Raw genomic sequence first — 20,920 nt, 5'->3', positions numbered from 1 at the left:
CTTGATTACCTTATCAAATAAGTTTGAACACTAAAAACTTAGCTCGCCCACTCATTTCCTACCCTAAACCAGATAGCCCATCCCATTTGTACCTATAAAGCTCATGATGATGTGTTAAAATCCACTTGCAAAATCTTACAATTTAATTAGCATCGGAACAAAACTTCCATTGCTCTCTGAAGGGGAGTTTTAGTAAATGCATGCAACAGTAGATCATAAGAGACACAGGAGTTACACCAAGAAACATTGGTAATTTGAATAGTAAGAAACACTTCTCGCACCTTCTTCACTTGATCTATAAAATACAAAAAAATATATAGTGACACTAAATACCTGGGATGAGGAATTAGTCCTTGTTCTTCATTCACCTCCAGTGAAGAACCCCACATACAACAGAATAAGTAGAATTTCACAGGAACCTCATGTTTCAGTTAAATCTCTCTCTTTAGCAGGTGAGAGAATCGATAGGGTTGAAAAAAAAAAGAAGGGAAAAAAAATTACCCTGTAAAAGATTCACTACTAAACACCAAAGAAGGGGGAGAGACAGTGTTATTGGAGAAAGCTACTCTATCTCCAAGCAACAAGTTGATGGCTGTGCCTCAACTCATTTGTTCTATGGGTTGGTCAACCCCTCGGCTTGGATTGCTATTTTCAATTACCGGCGATTGATCAGGCTCACCCTCCCACTGTGTTTTCGGATTGTCGACGACCCAATACTGCTTAACTGCAACCAAAATCTTTTCCTGCAAAAGAGGGCCATCCTCGTGATCTGACATCTTTGTCTTCCATCTCATTCCAGTAATCATCCTCTTCACCTTCACCAGGATATCACCTTGATCTCGGAATATGACGGCGCCTTCAGGCCTCAGTATTCGGTCCATTTCTAGGAGAATATCTTCCATTTTGCACCTGGTATCGGAACGGCTATGTTTAGCAAAGTAGTCCAAGTAAGTTTGTAAGTAAGACAACTAACAAACTCACTTGTTCATGTACATGCTAAAAAGACCTTGGGCATGGATAAGGTCATAAGTCCTTGGGTAAGTCGAGAAAGCTTCACACCTGTAGTGGAACAAAAGGGTTGCATAAATATCGAACGTCGTAGAAGAATTGCACAACGCATACAAAAAAGACTGAAAAGGTGGAAGGAGGTTACTCAGTACTTACATTTTGGATATGAATGATGTATGGCACATTCACATTGACAAGGTGCCCCAACAAACACGGATTATAATGAGTATTAATATTCACCTTTAACATGATAGATTTGCAAATAATGTAAATCTGTCTAACATCTATGCTAGATAGGGAAGTATATAAATGTAAAAAGTGTAAATAAAACCAAATTGATCCTCCAATAGCTACACTTCGAAACGAGAGAGAGAGAGAGAGAGAGAGAGAGAGAGAGAGTTTTTTGATATGTTGCCTACCTTACGCCGCACACCTCATGTGCACTTAAAAAATCCTAAAGCATATAGGCAAAATCTGATTGGGATAATCGAGAGCTTAAAAAAAACAAAAAATAAAAAAAAAAAATTACACTAGGTGTTCACGGGGTGTGCAGCGTAAGGTGGACAACATATCAAAATTATATATATATATATATATATATATAAAACAAAGAAAGTAATGAATTAACAGCGGAAGTTAAACATTCCGCTTGTTTAAATTATAGCTTGGACAAAGTAATGCCTAGTTTAAAAGCCAATACGGAGGATGATGTTTCAGAATAGAAACCAAAACAATGCTATAGACCTTGTTTTATGGATTGTCAGAAAGACTAGTGAATTAGAACATGGGAAAAGGGTCTGCGAGTCATACTTTCGTTCTTTCCACAAATTTTGCCTAGGTCATCAACAATATCTGGTTACCTGAGAAATTACCTACAAGAAGGAGAATCCTACCAAAATGTTTTGACCTGAACTCTTTCGTTCTTTACTATTTTAGACCAAATAAAACCACAAACAAATTGCAACCATATGAAGAATCTGACAGAAATGTTTTGTCCTAAACTCTTTTGTGTTTTTTAGACCAACTAAAACCACAGACATCATATAATGCAAAATATATGATGGCAGCTTAAGAACACCATATATAATGTGATATTCAATCAAAAAAGTTAACACAGATAAATATAATTTGCTTAATTCATTACACTTCATAAAGAATTCAAAACAAATTTATAAAATGATTTATACTAGTTCTTTCAATATTATTGGTTCGAACATATTGTGTGAAACACTAACCATTAAAATTAGATTGCTCATGTCAGAAAATATGCTATAATATACTGCATCAACAACAAGTCGTGAATCCCAATTATTTAGGGTTGGACACTTAGACATTATCCTAAATGAAATCTATGCAAGAATTTTGGTTCTTTTCCAATAGTCTAACCCATAAAGTATGATAGGTGCATCAATGTCGACATTAAACAAAGAGCTAAAATCTAACTCAAATACTTAGCGTGAGAGTACCAGTCATGATATATGCCAATCATCCCTCTTTCATATATGACGCGTAGTGTAGACTTCTCAGCAATTGTGGGCACCACATTCATTACCCATAATTTAGGTGATTCAATTGCAGCTGCAAAACTACCGAACCCTGCATTCATATCCATTATATTTCGATATCTTCCTGTGTCAAGATACTTGTTTATTCTTTTGTAAGCTTTGACATGTTTCCTCCATAATCTGTTGTCTTCATGAAATGACTCAGCTGAGAAACCAGGAACAGAACCACTAGCTACTGTAGGAGGCAAGGCATTCAGTCTATCTGGAAATGCTTTTAATTCTCCACCAGCAACTTCTTCAGGATTGTCAACTTCCGGAAAAGGCACAATGCATGCTTCCATCTTCTTGTACCTAGAGCACCATTGTGTCATAAACGGGACAAAAAATAAGTATATAGAAAATGTCAAACAGTTATGGGTTTGATCCATGGTATCTTCACAATTGAAATTCAACCAAATCAAATGGTGTGAATTTTTAGTACAGTAATAATAAATACAGGAGAGGGATCTGCTAACATATCTTCTATATCACAAATGTACTTATACGAATTTAACTACCACATAAACATAGAAAAACACACCAAATTTATTATTTTAGTCATGTAGAAAGACAGGATAAGTTGGCAATACCAGACATCATCCGCATAAGAAGCGTCACAAGTTCTGATATGAGGTTCATCTTGCCTCAGAGGACATGAATCAGTATTGGTTCTCTTTCTCCATATTGCAATTTCATTTTTTTCAGAGACCTTCTCCCAGCAAAGAAGCTCAGCAATCTCTTCTATCTTTTTCTGCTCTTCCTCAAGGTCCTCCTGTGTTCGCAACCATGCTTTGTAGTTATTCTTCCAATTTATTGGAGGGCCTGAAAGCACCCAGTATCCCCCTGGCCTAAGAACTCGATCAACCTCCATCATATACATTCCCTCTGGGGAAAAAAACAACATGAGTAAAACAGTGACTGATCCCAATCTTGAACTGCTATTAAGGGTGAGCGTTTGTTGGTAACAAGGATGAAATAGAATCTAATTGTCCACACTCACCATTTGCTCCCCAAGGAATTAAGCACCTTGAACAGTGAGCCATATCGAAGGATCTAGATGGGTATGGAAGTTTAATTGTACCAAGGACACCAATAATTGCAGGAACACCTCTTTCTAGAGCAAATTGCACCTGTGCCTCATGAGAGTCTCTTGGTGCAAATGACATGGCTAGAACATTCTTTTTAAGAAGGTAAGCTCCCCAGCTTGCAACCTGAATTTTCCGCACTTGTCAAGTTAAAATGAATTTGGAGGGATCTAACTTTCTTTTTTTTTTTTTTTTAAACTTCAAAGTATCTTATAAGTGCAATGACATAAGAATCAATAATGATCCAAGAAGAAGTATGTGACAAATTCTTTACGTACCCCACAACCGGTGTCCAATGCAGTTCTCACTGTCCCATTATTGATAGGAATAACTGATGCAAGTTGGTTGATATATGTGTCTGCGCCTTGAGGAAACTGTGTTCCACCACCAGGGAATCTAAAAACATTGCCTTCAAATTGAACCCAATTCTGGACAGCTTTCTCAACTGTCAGACTTTTATAGGGGACGTTTGCATAAGGGACAAAGTCCCGACTTTTTGGCCATGGGAATGGAGCAACATATCCTCTGGGTGCTGGTATCAGACAGTAAAGTTTTTCTTCTTCCGGGGGACAATGCCGTTCTCGATAGTTCATATTTTCTCTAGGAAACAACATTGCTCGGCTTTGATCTTGGCAAGGAGTATAGTCTGTATAATGTTCATCACATGGTTCAAAAGTTTTGGGTTTTGCACCACCATCATTATCGATATCTGATCTACTATGATGCGTCTCAAAACTAAGATTTGGTAAGATTGTGCAATCAGTTTGTTTAGTTATCTCAATAGCAATACTATCACCCTTCCCGAAACCGCTTCTCTGCCATGCTCCCAAAACATAGAAGAAGCAGCACATGCCAATTATTATGAATATAGAAACAGAACTTCTGGACCTATTCTCGGCAGCATTTCCTTTCACAGCCATGGAACCTAAACAAGATAAATTGTAAATAAGCAAGGTTTGATGTAACATAACTCTGAAAAAACTAATGTTTTGGATATCCAGAGATGGAAAATCAACTAAACCAGAAAACAATAAAATGTAAAAGCGCCTTTAGAGTCCATGCAATCTCCAAAAGAAAGTTTTATAAACCAGTGACTGATAGAAACCCTTTGATGACAATTCCTCTTTATTTATTTTGTCTGTTGAAGAAATGCGGCAACTTAAAACATCAACCTAGATATTAATCAGCTAACATTACAGAAAGGTAGCCTAATTCTAGGGCAATCACAGAATGGTATTTCCATAAAACTCTACATTTATAGGGTAGACGTCCCTCATCATTGATACAAACAAGGGAAGTCCAACTAACCATTACAAAGTCTATATGTTTAAGAAATCCCATCTCCTGGTTACTCAATACCTCAATTTCAGAATTTCTCAATCGACGAGGAGCAGAAGAACACGGAAATCTGGTTGTCCTGATTGCAACGGCTAATTAAAAGTTTCGAATAATCACACCCTCCATTCTTTATTTCTTGGATAAATTACTCAAAAAACCACAATTTCAAAATTCCTCAAGCCTAAACGAGACCCTCAACAGTGACCAAAGCTAAAGGGATCTAAAAGATCATAAGAAAAATGCGATTCTTGCAACGAGAGCGCGCGCATCTGCTCTCCCTGGAAAATTATTTTCAAGAAAAATAAAATGCAAAAGCTAATTACTTGCCAAAACAACGGAAAACAAGAAGAGCTGACCAAATCCATGAAAAGAAAGCGTTTTGTCATACCGACTACCTGGGATTGGAACTGAGACGCAGAACAAGATCTCAGATCATTGGAGCCACACTCGGAATCCCGTCAGGAAGAGGCTCGTCAATAGCCAAGGAAAGGAACCAGAGATCTCGTCCTCGTGCGGTAACTTTTATATCGATCATTGGAGCTGCAGATCTACAACAACACCATACGATAAGCCGAAGAGATAGCGCGGCCAGGCCGTGCTCGTCAAGAAGTTTGGGTCGGATTATTTGCGGAGAATTGACGAACAGGAAAACTTCGACGCCAATGAAATGGCGGAGACTGGGATCGGGACAATGAATTTACTGACACGTGGCAAGGGATGTGTGGCACTGCAACATTCTGTTTGCAGTAATCAACGACTCGGTCTTCGTAGATCAGATCGCGGTTATTGGAGTTGGAACGGGGATTTGGGCCTAAAATAAATAAATAAATATTTGTAATTCATTCTTAGCTAAAAATTTTGGTTCCATAGAAAGATTATGAAAGTAAATTCATTACATTAATATTAGTTTTAAAATTTAGAAAGTGTAATAATAAATTTTGGTGAAAGATCGTTATTACACGTGTCCTCCCCCACACAATTGGCACCTGGCACCATAGTCCGGCATAGCATCTTCCCAAAGCCTATAAATAAGATTGTGCGTGGTCCTTTTCACTTGCCTAGAAGCAAAGCAACGAGCAGCAGAATAAGCTGCACATATCAAACAGAATGAGTTGCACGAGGTGCCACTAAGAATACCTTGTCGAACAGAACATAAACGTTGAATAATAAGCTGTGATCATCCATAGTTCATTGTGCGGTAATAAATACATCGCAATTCAAACATCTCATATCATTGCTCTCGAGTAGAACTCAATAACGCATGCCACATCAGGCTCTTCTTGTTGCTTACTACCCTCCTAGAATTTATGGTACAGGGGAGAAATATCTCTCAGGAAGAGCAGTCATCTCTCATATGGATTCCTGAAGTTTTTTAGTAGTTCTGGAATATCGTACCCTAGCATATCGTCAACAGCTTGTATCATTTTTGGTTTCAACTTCTCGAACTTATCGATACTAAAACCATTCAAAATCTCTCTGAAATACTCCAAATTGGGGAAATCCCCAGCTGGAAGATGATATTCCCTTTGAACCTATTGAAGAAAGATTTCAGTGTGTCGGCAGATGAAAACTGACATACATTAAGGGGAAAAGAAAATTGCTCGGTTGGTTTATTGCAGATATTCAATTGAATAACAATATGAAAACAGTGTAATGACTGCTGCATGATGATGAAGAATAAAAAAAAATAACAAAAATTGCTGCATTACTTGGGTGTTTATACATATCCAATGAATTTGACAAAGAATATAAGCATTGTTCGGTAAATAGATAAGTCAACCTTTCAAGCTTGGAATATACATGTGCAAAAAAAAAAAAAAAAAAAAGAAAAATAAAGAATAAGGAGTTGGAAATGGTGAGAATCAACACAAGAAAGATAGATTCACAGGTTTTGGATCCAATTTCTTTAACAGGAAATGAAAACTAGTTCATTTTTTAAGAATAAAATCATGAACAATCATAAGACAATAATGGATTCTAATAAGATATCTTGTGTATAGACTCAAAGATAAGCATTGAAAAACTTTCTAATTATAGATACATGGACAAATTCTTATACTTCATCCCACTTTATCAAATATGCTTTCAGTCGGTTTATGTCACGTATACTTCCGAAGGCATTACTACTTATTTTCATTCAATAAAAAGCAAGGAGTACTTTAATAGATATGACATAAGTCAAACTATCTAATGATTGCCCGAGCAGAGACAATCAATGAAACATGTTAATCTGGACAAATTTGTACAGACAATCAAGATTTATTGGATAATATTTTTCCAGCACTACAAAAGAAAGAAACATTACCTTTCTAAACTCATCTTCCAGGTTATCAATTAGTCTTTGTTGAGCCTTTGCCTTACCTATCATTGCAGGCATCTCATTTCTGAGGTGGCTAATGATATAGGAATGAATTTTAGCTGCTCTAGCCCTTTTTACAAATTCATTGATCTGCAAGCCATTAAGATAAACTAAATTAGAAACCATTCAATTTTTTTTTTGAAAGAGGTTATAAATCAACAAGATTACCCTGCGATCACAAGCCTTTTTAGGAACGTCTTTCAAGTCAGACAGGAGGTCATCTTGTTCTCTCTCAAAAAGTTCCTTTCCAAGTGGACCAACAGCTGCTTCATTTACCGGTTTGTCATTGAATGAACTGTAAATTATAATTAGAATAGTTTTGAACTATAATATTGCAATGCTTGTGATTGCAATCCAATAAGAATCAAAATAATAATTAGGACATAAGTAATTCTAGGAAAAAGCAAAAAACCAGAAATGATTTATGGGAAAAAGTAACAGAAGTTCTTCGATACCATGGACATAATGAATAGTTTTGCATTGAGAACATACCCGATATACACGCGCATTACTTCAGGAGTATTCAGAACCTTTCCAAGTGACCACATCAATGCACCATAGACTCTCATAAGCTGCATATCAAAAACCATATAAAAAAAATGCACTTTGTTATAGAAAGTTCAGAAGCAAGAGATCTTAAAATCACTCCTAGGTATATGATCTCCTGTCAAAATATGAGGAATTTAATTGGAACTTGTTCACCTGCTGCGTGTCAACCTGGTCAGCTTTATTGAGAACCACACGTATCTTGTCATCATGACCACGCAACGAGCCAATAACACGCTTGAACTCATCACTGATGTCAAGCTTATGGGGGTCAAATAGAAGGAGAATAAGATCACATTTTGCAGCAAACCATGATGTAACGCCAGTGAAGTCATAACTACGTTGAGTTCGTTGTTTTTCTCCGGAAAGTACGCCAGGGGTGTCAACAAATGTGATGTGTTCCAGTAGCTTAAGAAATTCATAACAGTTAGCTTCTAGATTGTATTCCCGCCCTTCCAAGAGCTAAGATAAGATCATACCGAATTTGGCATTTGTGAGCACTCAAACTTTGACAAAAAAGCAGTTCCAAATGTGGTAAGTCCACTGAAAGGCATATCAGCATGAACCGCTATAGTATTCCCAGGAATAGTTCTTTCATCAGATCCTGACTGCACAAGGGTAACTGGTAAAAACTTTTAAGAGATTTCCTCAGCACTTATAAGAAATTAAAAAAAAACACACTTCAAGGCAATATTGAATGATGAAGCAGCAATAGAATCAACAAAAGAAATAGAAACTTAAAGATCTTCATCCAGTGGCATGAAACAGTGATATTAGGTGTTGTGATGTTGATGATGATCCTAACAGAAGGGAAAATATATCTCCAAATTTTCTTAAATGAATAGGTTTTTCCATTTCAATTTAGGATAAAACAAAACATCTGTCACCAACAGATAATGTAAAAGCAAACAACCAAACTTAAACAGCAAACAATTTCATCAAGGCACAATTATATGATTACCATCTTGCATGTGTTAAAGGTGTGTAATTGTATATTGTGATTTCATGTCCTTCATGTGACTGTATAGTAGTTGTGCCATAATATTTGTGATTTTGTAACTGTATAGTAATCCAAGTATCCACTTTAATGGCTCAAATTTGCCACAGAATATATGAAAATAATACCATAAAATTTATGAACGAGATATATAAACACAGACCCATTTAGAACAATGCTTCATTACCAATCTTGACAATTTGTAGGACCAGTATGAACTGTGGCGCGAAACATACCAACACTCTCATTATGGACTTGACAATCACGAGTTAGTCTGTCCTGTCCTTGTATTTTGGTCCAATTTCAATCCAAACATCAATTTTGACATTGTAAATGCTAGAAAACATTGTCAAAACCTTATATTGGTTGTCTAGTTACTCTAAACAATAGAAACTACAATCTATTCTATGATAGGGGATTTTGTTCCCTACAAAATGGCAACTGCAAGAAACTAGAATGACCATCTTACTTGAAAAAATGTACCAAATATATAATAGACAAACAACATAATAACCAAAAGTTTTACACATACCATAACAACAACAAACCGATCAGTTGTAGGCTCTGGTCCAATATGAGCACCTGTATAGAGGATGGAGGATGATAACATTTAAAAATTCGTTGCTTGATAATAGAAATGAATATAAGCATACAAAAAAAGACTAATAAGCAAGAACCTGGATAGCTAGATCTTAGTAAATGTTTAATAAATGTTGTTTTTCCAGTTGAATATTGACCCAGGAGCATAACCATAGGCTTAGCATCAAAATCACTATTTGTCTGCAAAAGCAAATCAAGTAAAGGCAACTAGAGTACAACATAAATCAGGCAGAAAATACATTGAGTGACTAATCAAAATCAAAATAGGCTCATGGAGAATGGCTGAGTTCAAACACACCAACAGGGGTGAAGCAAAATCATTGAATTTGTAGGTAACTTCCAAAGGCTTCAGCTTTTGAATATATAATCTCTTCAAACCATCAACAATTGAAGTAACTGAGCTCAATGGTATCTGTTATAAACAAAGCATTGTCATATGTTTACTTAGAAGCAAAAGGAATATACAATATCAGCATATTACATAACTAAGAGGGTGAAAGAGGGCTGTCTACACAATATTTTGAATCACTTATGAACAATGCAATTATTCATAACTATTAAATGCTAAAGATGACAGAGTGAGATCTACTGAGAGAGATAGGTGGCAATCAGTAGAAAAGAAACAGCACAAATTCAATAACATTTGAGTTTGAATTAACACCAAATGATTCAACTAAAACACTTCTGCGAGCAATTTAGTGGGTATCACGTTCAATTTTTATATAAATCCAACACACAACATTCGTTTTCTTTTAATGACTGAGGTACATAGTTTCAAAGAGTAGAATATCTAGTGCAGAAGAATTTTTAAAAGTCAGATATTAAATTCTGATTTAGATGTCATTTATGAATTAACCTTGAAGGTTAGCAAGGAATGCCCATGTTAACACATGAGACATGAACCACCTAAGATAACAAAATGTTTGTGTATGTAGATCTCAACCTCAAACTAACTCTTATCAGAGACTTATTTTTAGGGGTGAGCAAAAATTCGATGAAACTGAATTAACTGAACTGAACCGACTAAATTTAGAAATTCGGTTGGGTTAATTCAATTTTCGTTTTTTTAATTTGGTTCGATTTTTAGTTAATTCAGTTCGGTTTTAAAATTCATAATTCAGTTAAACCGAATAAGGATATTAATTTGATTATTTTTTATTTAAAAAAGTAATTAATTAAACAAAATTTAAATTTGATTAATTTGGTTTTAAAAGTTCAGTTAATTCGGTCAAAAACCAAATTAACTGATATTTAATCGGTTCAGTTTGTTCGGTTTTGTAGGAAAATTCAGTTAGTTCGGTCGGTTTGAAAAAAATTTAGTTTATTCAATTTTCAATTTGTTCGGTTTAGTTGGTTTGGTTTTAACTGAATGCTCAACCCTACTTATTTCTGCTGATCAGCCAATTTGGCCAAGAAACTACATATATCAATTGGAGATTTGGGATATATTTCCAATAGAGAATGCCTTGCTCAGACCACCCAATAAGCATCAATTTTCCTTCATACCCTTTTCGCTATTAATATGAGAATAGATTTGAACAAGTGGTTCTGCCTTCATTCAAAAGTTGAGCTGCGGGAAAAGAGAACCATGACTACAGAAAGTCTCAAGTCATCATCCCTTCTCTAGTCCTTTTATTGTCCCTTTATTTGACCTCACCAGAATCAACAAAACCATGTTAAAATTAGTTGGCATGACTAATTCTGATTAGTTACTCAATCCATGTTAGCCAATTCCATATGATTTTTATACTGCTTTAACAATTTCATATAATTTCTAGTAATTTTCCTTAATTTAAGAATGATCATCTAATCCATGACAGGATTGATTGATTCCGAAAACTACACTTTCTAAGTTTCTGAGTAAACTGGAATGCAAAATCCTGTGCATAAAGCCTGGTTCCTATCTGGTCCAAGCAGTTATAAGCCCTGACTGTTCTCCTTCCAGCATGTACACTATTATTACTCAGCTTTCTATCTATTATCCTGCTTCAATTGTGCTTGCATTGATTTAGTAACAAATGCAGATCAACATTTACATTGATTTCATAATCACATATACATGTAACCTTGATCTGAAAAAAAAAATTCACATATGCATTTTCTTTTTTTTGCGGACAGAGATCTCAAATATAAAATAGAGAATTTGAATAGCATATTTTGTAAAATTCATGTAACTAAGTTCATTGAATTTAGCTCTTAGGGATCAAACTATTGCCACAGTGATTGAAGAATTAGCATGAAGAGAAGCAAACAGAGGGAAGAAGTACCTTCTTTGATGATTTCGAACTGAACCATTGGAATGTTGGTGGAGGACTTTGTGGCTCGGAGTTCACTATGAAAGATTAACAATAAGTTTTTATCCAAGATGGAAAATACTTGAGTAGAAAATTTGGCATCCATAAGAATTTCTATACCATCTAGCTCAGAATCAACTCTCTTTTGTGATTGTTTATTTCTCTATCAAATAAGAGAGCGTTAGAATAGCTAGAGACTACTAAATTTAGTAGTTCAGAAAACCTTGGCCTGACTTACAGTGAGCAAAACATCCAAACCTTCCATCATTGGAAGATTCAATTTTTCCAAATCTACAAAAGGAGGGAATGTAGTTTACTATTATTCTTATTAATTCAAAGCTCACATGAGAAATGAAGACGTATTTAATTCACAGTTTACCTGCATGGGCAAGTGCATCTTGAGTGATTTCACTTCCTGCTTGTGCTAAAGACACAAGCTGGTAAAATAAAAAATAAGACAGCAATTTACAGAATTATGCATTCTTATCAACATCAACAATCTTGAAGCAAGGGGAAAAAAAGATGTCACAAGAAACCTGCATGGCTGTAATGAACTCTCTAAATCCCAAATAACCTTGGCGCTTAGCGTCCGCAATTGCCCATACCTTCATTAAAAGTTTGGTAGAAACATTGATTACTGATTATATCTTCACAGGTTTGAAAAAAAGAATATTGCTCGTGTTATTGTATCAAAGTAGTCCATATTTAGAAACTAAAAATAACTAGCAAGACAAATAAATGAATTATAAAATAGTTAAATAATCAAACAACACGATCATAAAAGAGTAGCACCATTATCCTAATTAACAAACCTTCAAGTGAGCTTTAGATTAGTTGAGATCACAAATACTATAAAACATAGTAGCAGTAAGCTCTCCATCACGACAGGAACAAAATATTGAAATTTAGTTTCCTATCTTCAATAACTTTGAAATCGAGACAGCTATGAATTTTTCAGTAAATTGATTATCATCATATAGCAACCTTAATACCCGACCTCCACATTCTCTCAGGCACAATAAAATGTAAAACTTGCCTATTATTGTCTCTTTAATAACCGCAGAATCATGAATATCTTTAATTGACTCAATGTGCTTAGGTGATTCTCCTTGTCTCCTATTAAATCCTATCCTTAACTTCAACGGGAAACCAGCTATCAAACCAAACAATAAACAACTGCATTAAAGTAGGAAAGTCACCAGGGGTTCAATCTCCTCATTCAACAATCATTAAACTGGACGTCCTAGAGATTAAAAAAAAATGCAAGAGCCGTCGAAAAGACCCAATTCACCTGCTTAAGGTCAGGGCGAGACAGGTTGGACATGGCGAAGAACTTAATGGCATCGTTACCCGTAATCCGGCCGTCTCCATCTGTACTCACAATGGCGAGAAGATCCTCAAAAACCCGGCAGAGATCGACTCAAACCGAACAAGGAGGAAGGGTAAGAAGCGAGACCTGAATCGGCGAACGAGAACCAGTCCCGGTAGATCTTCGCCTGCTCTTTACTGACAGAGAACGAGGAGAAGTCCATAGACGACGGATCGGCGGCGGACGGGAGGAAAGAGGGCGAAGCAGCGGATTGGAAGAAGGCGGCTTGAGAATGAGATCGGAGGAATACAATAGCTTTAAAATAAATAATGTTAATAAAATATAACAGAGCAAATGTATTATTTATTACTTCTTTTCTCGCAGTGCGGGAAGTCAAGTATCGGATGATTGGCTCTCACGTCTATTTTAATTTTCTGTGACACGGATGACAACGCAATAATTTAAGCAAATGTAAAAACAGAGGGCCTCTATTTTCTAAATTGGTAAATTGGTTAGAATCTCATCAGTCAGAAATTTTTTTTTAAAATGTTTAATCTTGTTTTAAAAATATAATTAATTATTAATATAGATAGAGATAATTTAAAAAATAAATATAAAAATAGATAGAAAAGAATATAATTGATTTATAAAATATGATGTTACTTGGATATGTTAATAATGATCCTAAAATTAGGAAAGAGTTTATTTTAGCCTGTTATTAGTACTGTCATTTCTAAATTATCAAATATCCCATTTTATTTTATTTTTATTAAAAAGATATTTCACTTTTTATTATTATCCCGTTTATATCTCCTATTTAAATTCTGAATTGATTAGACACATTGTAAGTTACTATACTATAATAGTGGTAACTTATAGCTGCTATAATATATAAAATAATCTTAATAAAAAAAAGACTAAAATTTTTTTGGAGCTTATTTTTTAAGTAGATTGGGTCATTATGGATTATACCCGATAATAAATATATATTTCAGAACGAACTTCAATTTAATATATTATATATCCTTAGTTTAATTTGAGTAAAAAATTATGAGCTCTCAAAACTTATCTAATATCCATATCTAAGTTGTAGTAATATATATATATATATATATATATATATATATATATATATATATATATATATATATATTTTTTTTTTTTTTTTTTTTTTTTGTGTGGGGGGGGGGGCGACGTCTTTTAATAAAAGTTTAAAATGGAATGTGATTGATCTTGCCTGAAAACTACAGAGATAGCGCACTAGGGATGGTGACTTGATTGCTAACTGAGAGAAGACTTTTTTACTCTATAGAGAAACTTCCTTTTGATCCTGTGCACATGGAGATGAACCAACAAAACGTCAATGCCCAGAAGTAAGGGGGGAGTCTTTGGCAAAGACCTTCCGACGCTCAAGTCAATCTAATTCCGGATAGGTGAATGAAGAATAGTAGAGAATGTGTGCGTGAAAGTAAGCTTTAGATGTTCAAAAAATGTATCTTGTTAATGGAGAGAACCCCTTTATATATCACCTCTCATAACCTCCATAATCATGAGGTGCCGAAGTGTGCCAGAGGTTATTAGATAAAGAAAAGTGTACAACTTAGGCAATGTCAATAATTGTCCGAGAAATCTTTCATTTACCCATATGTATACCTCTTTTATCGTTTATAGCTTATGTCGTTGCTGAGATTGTTGAACGAATATGATGTCATAAGTGGTCCACTGATAAGGAGCATGATTATCTTTGAAAAAGGTTTCAGAAAAATATTCTCTGATATGTGATTATCATTCTGACAGGTTGTTAGGATTCTCTGCTTATGTCGTCGGCTGAGTATATCTTGATCGGCCTATAAGGCTAGTCATCCTTATACATGTCCTTGCATTAAGTTGCTCAGTCATGTTTTACATAATATTAGCGACTCGTTTGAAAAATAATATGATGTATTGAGTGTTGGTTAGTCCTGGGAAAATCATACCGGTTCCACTGTACAAAAATTTTGTACAAGTGTCAAACCTTTCCTTAAATAACCTATTGTGTTCTTTAGAAGTTAAATTAGGAATCGCAGACGGAACTTAACATCATTGATTCCAAATTTAATTTATCTGTTCTTAATGGTTTAGATTTGAATCGTAAGCGGAACTTAACACTATTGATTCAAATCCACCTATGTTATTAATTCCATTAAATATTAATTTCCAAAATTGACTTCCAGGACTGCATGGCGAGGCACATGACCTTCTTGGATATGGGAGCAACCACCACCGCCTAGACAAAGCCTTTTAAGGAAAATAAATATTTAATTTCCTTAAATAACTCTAGGTTAACCAAAAAGAACAATCGAATCACAAATTCGAAAACAAAGAAAACACAAACTCAAAAAATAAATTCGAAAAACTAGATCTAATGCCTCTTGTATTTGGAATTCTTATAAAAAGAAATAACTAGCATGATGCAGAAAACAATTGCTAATTATACCTTCTTTTTGTATGCTAATGACCTCAAGATCTTCTGCCGTATTCCTCGCCTCGCCTTGGACGTCGTGTGGGCGACGATCCTCCAAGATGAACACCACCCAAAGAGCTTTCTTCTTCCTCCTCTAAAATCCGGCCACCACCACCAATTTAGGAACCAAAGAGAGCAAGGGAAAGGAAAGGGGAGAGATCCAACCATCATGAGAGAGCACAAGCAAGAGACTAGAATTAGATGCCTCCTCCTCCTCCTTCTTCTTCTTCTCCTTCTCCTCCTTCTTGTATCCAGCCACTTAAAAGAAACCACAAGCAATATATGTGGCCGGCCCTAGCATGATAAAGAGCTAGGGGCCGGCCCTAAGGAGGAGACTAGAGAGAAGAGAGAAAAAGAATTCATTAACCCATGAAGTCTCTCCTCCCCTTCTTTTATAATACTTGCCCAAGACAAATAAGGAAAAACTTTTTACAAAAAATTAAAATCTTCTTCATGTTTTTTCCTTTTTCCTTTTTAATTTTCCTTTTCTTTCCTTTTGATTGAATCAATCACCAATCATAGATTAGTTTTAATTTGATTGGATGATGATTTAATCATATTGGCCAACCCCTTGCTTGGGCACCAAGCAAGGGTGGCCAACCACTATAAGGAAGGAAATATATATATATATTTATAAAATTTTACAAGAAGAAATTCTCTTATAAAATTTTACAAGCTTTCTTTTAATTTCCTAAAGTAGGAGTTAAAAAAGGAAAGTTTTAAAAATTAAAACTATGTTTTAAAATTTAAAACTTCTCTTATAAAATTTCCTTTTTTAACATAGTGATAGAAAATTTAAATTTTAAAACTTCTCTTTCTTTTTTCCTAAACCATGAGGATGGTTAAAAAAGGAAAGTTTTAAAACTTTTAAACTTTCTTTTAAAACATGTGACCTAATTCAAATAAGGAAAGTTTTTAAATTTAAAATCTCTCTTTTAAAACTTGTAGTTTTCTACAAAGAGAAGATTTTAAAAATTCAAAACACCCCTCCTTGTTTGAATTATTGTGGCCAGTCCCCTCTTGCTTGGGCACCAAGCAAGGGGCCGACCCCCTTAAGAGGATATGATGACCGACAAGATGGACCTTTCTTTGGATGGACTTGAGGCTTTAATGAAGCTATGACAGGGACCTAGAGGAGAAATTGGTTTTGGCCTTCCGATGAGCTCAAGTATCCCGTGTTCGCCCCGAACACACAACTCAAGTTCATCGATAATAACTCATTCCACTAGAGAGTTATTATCGCACTACCGCACCAATCCCAAATTACATTATGGGTTCCTTCTTATCATGAGTGTGTTAGCCTCCCTGTGTTTAAGTTTACGAATGTTCACTAATTAAATAAGTTACTGACAACTCACTTAATTAATATCTAGCTCCAAGAGTAGTACCACTCAACTTCATTGTCATGTCGGACTAAGTCCACCTGCAGGATTTAACATGACAATCCTTATGAGCTCCTCTTGGGGACAATCTCAACCTAGATAACTAGGACACAGATTCCTTCTATAATCAACAACACACACTATAAGTAATATCATTTCCCAACTTATCGGGCTTATTGACTTATCGAGTTAAATCTCACCCATTGATAAGTCAAAGAAATAAATACTAAATATATGTATTTATTATTATATTAGGATTAAGAGCACACACTTCCATAATAACTAAGGTCTAGTTCTTTTATAAAGTCAGTACAAAAAAAGCTTACCTAAAATGGTTATACTCAATACACTTGGAGTGTATCAGTGTAATTTATTAGTTAAGATAAACTAATACTTAATTACACTACGACTACTTCAACGGTTTGTTCCTTTCCATCTTAGTCGTGAGCAACTGTTTATAATTTATAAAGAACCAACAACATGATCTTCTGTGTGTGACACCACACACCATGTTGTCTACTATATAAATTAATTGAACAGCCCCCGCGGGCTGGATCAACCGGTTAAGGTGTGGCATCCTTGCACAATGAGTTGTAGGGTCGAAGGTCCACGGACGCGCACTGGATGAATAATCTGGGTCGGCTGTGTTAAATTCCGGAGACACCACGCTTTACCCGGCCAGTATTCACCGCTGATTTACCTCCTCCTAGGATCCCTGTGGGGCCAGGCCTAGGGGACCGCTGGGCGGCGGGACCCGCTTTTTTGCACAATAAATTAATTGAACAAATTACATTTAACAAATAAATGTAAATATTGACCACTGTTATTCTTTATTTCTAAATAAATGTTTATACAAAAGCTAGGCTTTTAGTATACACTCTAACATTGAGCGTACTGAAAATCTATTCAAGAAGCCATATGATAAATTGTGCATGCTGGAAATTCATTTAGGAATCAATATGAAGCTGAGTGCCTTAAGCCCGGCTGACCTTTTATTTGGTCGGGCCTGCATAGAGAGTGCATAGAGAGATTTATGAGGCTAAGTGCCTTAATCTTGGTCGACGTTTATTTGACCGGACATGCATGGAGAGATTTGTGAGAATTGGGGAGATCAACCATTATTTTGACCAAACCCATGGCTAATCGATTGCAAGTTGGGTCAGACATTCCGACCGACCTATAAGGCTGATCATCTTTAAACCCAGTCGGGCATGCTATCTCTTCAGTTCAAGAGTAAAGCATTAAACCCCTTATATTCGACCGATTCAAGAGTCGGACGACTGATGTCGGGCAGGATAGCGATTATCCTGCGAGCTGATGCAAAAAGAAAAATTGAGGAGAAGACAAGATGAGGAACCTTCAAGAAGAAACATTTTATTAAAACTTGAGGGGTTAATCCCTCAACATCTAAACATGACTCTTATATAGACCACAATCTAATACTCAAATAAGAAAATAAATTACAATAATTACAATTAGAAGATCTTAATTTCAATCTTGTAAAGAAAGGAAATATATTTTTACTCGAAAAAGAAAGTAATTAACTTAATGATCTTAACTCAAATTAAGACACAGATCAAGACAAATACTCTCTAAAAAAAATACCAGAAATATGAAATTACCCTAAATACATAAAAAAAATAAAAATTACCAAAAATAGTAAAAAATCTCTAAAAAGGGTTTAAACGTCGGAATTTGGGGCTAAAAATTGACGGTTACGGTTACACCCTTAACAAATATAGATTTTTGAATTCTGCACGCGTGATGACAGATAGAGCTTGATTCTGAGTCTTGAGTCAAAACTTATGTTCGTTTGAAGTTTGAAGACTCATATTGGACTTTAACATGAGTTGGGCCTACATCAGTCTTCCCGGCTTGAAAAGAACTCGCCCTCGAGTTCAAATTAACTTCATTAGCAATCGTCGAATAAGGAGTTAGGTGCTTTACATTGAAGACATTAGAAGTCTTTAGATGACTAGGAAGGCGCAACCTGTAGACATTGTCATTAATCTTCTGCAATATCTCGCATGGTCTGATTTTTCGATCCTTTAGCTTATTATATTCTACAACGGGAAAATGATCATGAGTCAATACAACCCAGACAAAATCTCCAATCTCAAAAAGTAAATGTCGATAATGACGATTGACCCGAGCCTTTTACTTAGTATTGCTTTCCCTAATTGTCAGTTTCACTTGCACATGAATATCTCGAAGATGCTCTACCATCTCATCTGCTTTAGGACAAATTTGCCCTACATGTGGAATAGGGGCTAAGTCTAGAACTCCTGATGGATTCCGGCCATAGACAATTTCAAAAGGACTCAATCCCGTGGTCTTATTTTTTGATCTGTTGTAGGCAAACTTTGCTTGAGATAACATCAAGTCTCACTGCTTTGGTTTAGTTCCTAAAAGGCATCTCACAAGATCACCCAGACTCCGGTTCGCCACCTCAGTTTGACTATCCGTCTGAGGGTGGTAAGCACTGCTAAAGTTTAACTGTGCCCCCAATTTCCCCCATAAGCTCTTCGAGAAGTAATTGATGAATTTGGTATCTCGATCTGAAGTCATGGACCGAGGAACGCCATATTAATGCATGATCTCCTTGAAGTAAAGATGGGTAATCTGAGTAGCATCCATAGTATTCCTACATGCTACGAAATGTGCCATCTTTGAGAATTTGTCAACAACAACAAGAATTGAGTCTGATGTTTGTTGGGTGTGGAGTAATCCCAATACGAAATCCATGATGACATCGAGCCAAGGAGCTTCAGGAATGGGTAGGGGAGTGTACAAGTCTGCATTGGTTAGAACCCCCTTAGACCGCTAGCATACAGAACATCGATCAACAAAGTGAGCCACATCTGTTGGATCGTGAAAAATCGATAGAGAGGGGGGTGAATATCGATATAAAACTTTTGAACAAAGTAAACGCAGTGGAAAAGTAAAGTAAAAAGGAACAAGGCTAACATAGGTTCTTTTTACTTGGTTCGGAGCCTGTGTCGACTCCTACTCCAAGGCCCGCACTCGTCGAGTGCTTTCGTTGGTCAATCCACTAGCAATTCAAATAATTGATTACAAGAATTGAGTACAGAAAAGCTAGAAATAAAATACTGACAAATATAAAGCAATAAGAAAAGAACGGAGCTTTGTCAGAGTAGCATCGCAACGTCGCAGGAGTGCAGGAGAGCAGATCGCCAATTCAGAGTTGTGTTTAAGGCTCTAGCCTTGACCCTTCTTTTATAGGATGCTCGGGGTGCCTGGATTCCTTCCGGGCACCCTGGTGTGATGTAGCAGTCCCAACCAGCGAGCTCCACGTGTCGATGTCGCGACTTGGATAGAATTTGCCACCGGGCGCCCGGACCGTCTTTCTCCAGAAAGTCCTTCTCCTACAAGACAAGGTTAGTCCGAGGCAAATATATAATGTATATCCTGCAAAACAACGTATTAGCACAGCTTATAAGTTCAGCATAAAGAGTATGAATTAGATTCTATCTCTCCGAGACTGAAATCTAGTCAAGATCTCAATTTAGAGTTTCGAAATGGTTCTAAGTTGGATCGGCGCCTAAGTTCCTTTCCCGGGAATGTGTCCTCATAGTCACTCCCTTCCAGTGACTTACCTTTACTCACTTGCCAGACGTCTGGTCAGCCCTTCGACCTGTTTGGACTTCTCGCCAGCTATCCGGTCAGCCCGTCGACCTAGTTGGACTTCGTGCCAAATGTCCGATTAGCCCTTCGACCCATTTGGACTTCGTGCCAACTATCCGGTCGGCCCGTTGACCTAGCTGGGCTTCGTGCCAAACATCCGGTCAGCCCGTCGACCTGTCTGGACTTCGCCTGCATACTCGATCAGAGTGTTAGACAACGACAACCCTAACTTAACCTAATTTAACATTCATCAAAAACCTGAGTTAGACCGTTAGTGCTAACCGCACCAACAATCTCCCCCTTTTTGATG

General features: G+C 36.2%; 2 protein-coding genes across 3 annotated transcripts; both read right to left on the bottom strand.

Annotated features, from left to right (window-relative positions):
• Positions 1-250: 250 nt before the first annotated feature.
• Positions 251-5,619, bottom strand: LOC121996620 (probable methyltransferase PMT2). Of its 2 annotated transcripts, none has more exons than XM_042550638.1 (7): positions 5,364-5,619; positions 3,916-4,562; positions 3,553-3,763; positions 3,143-3,437; positions 2,475-2,864; positions 982-1,059; positions 251-909 (listed from the first exon to the last, which is right to left on the bottom strand). In XM_042550638.1, exons 2-7 carry the CDS (start codon positions 4,555-4,557, stop codon positions 600-602), a joined length of 1,926 nt encoding a protein of 641 aa, XP_042406572.1. In that variant the 5' UTR covers positions 4,558-4,562; positions 5,364-5,619; the 3' UTR covers positions 251-599. The 2 variants fall into 2 exon arrangements, with proteins under 2 accessions (XP_042406572.1, XP_042406571.1); XM_042550637.1 differs by having other exon boundaries at positions 5,371-5,619.
• Positions 5,620-6,113: 494 nt separating this feature from the next.
• LOC121996621 (EH domain-containing protein 1-like) lies at positions 6,114-13,408 on the bottom strand. Its single transcript, XM_042550639.1, has 16 exons — positions 13,228-13,408; positions 13,063-13,142; positions 12,308-12,376; positions 12,151-12,208; positions 12,010-12,062; positions 11,892-11,934; positions 11,745-11,809; positions 9,776-9,889; positions 9,555-9,657; positions 9,410-9,459; positions 8,360-8,488; positions 8,037-8,288; positions 7,827-7,906; positions 7,503-7,629; positions 7,281-7,424; positions 6,114-6,507 (listed from the first exon to the last, which is right to left on the bottom strand). The coding sequence occupies exons 1-16, from the start codon at positions 13,301-13,303 to the stop codon at positions 6,319-6,321; spliced, it is 1,632 nt and encodes a 543-aa protein (XP_042406573.1). The 5' UTR covers positions 13,304-13,408; the 3' UTR covers positions 6,114-6,318.
• Between the last annotated feature and the right edge of the window lie 7,512 nt (positions 13,409-20,920).

The sequence above is a fragment of the Zingiber officinale genome, chromosome 6A (genome assembly GCF_018446385.1).
Source record: "Zingiber officinale cultivar Zhangliang chromosome 6A, Zo_v1.1, whole genome shotgun sequence".
NCBI lineage: Eukaryota > Viridiplantae > Streptophyta > Magnoliopsida > Zingiberales > Zingiberaceae > Zingiber > Zingiber officinale.
This window is presented reverse-complemented; position numbering and strand designations above follow the sequence as displayed.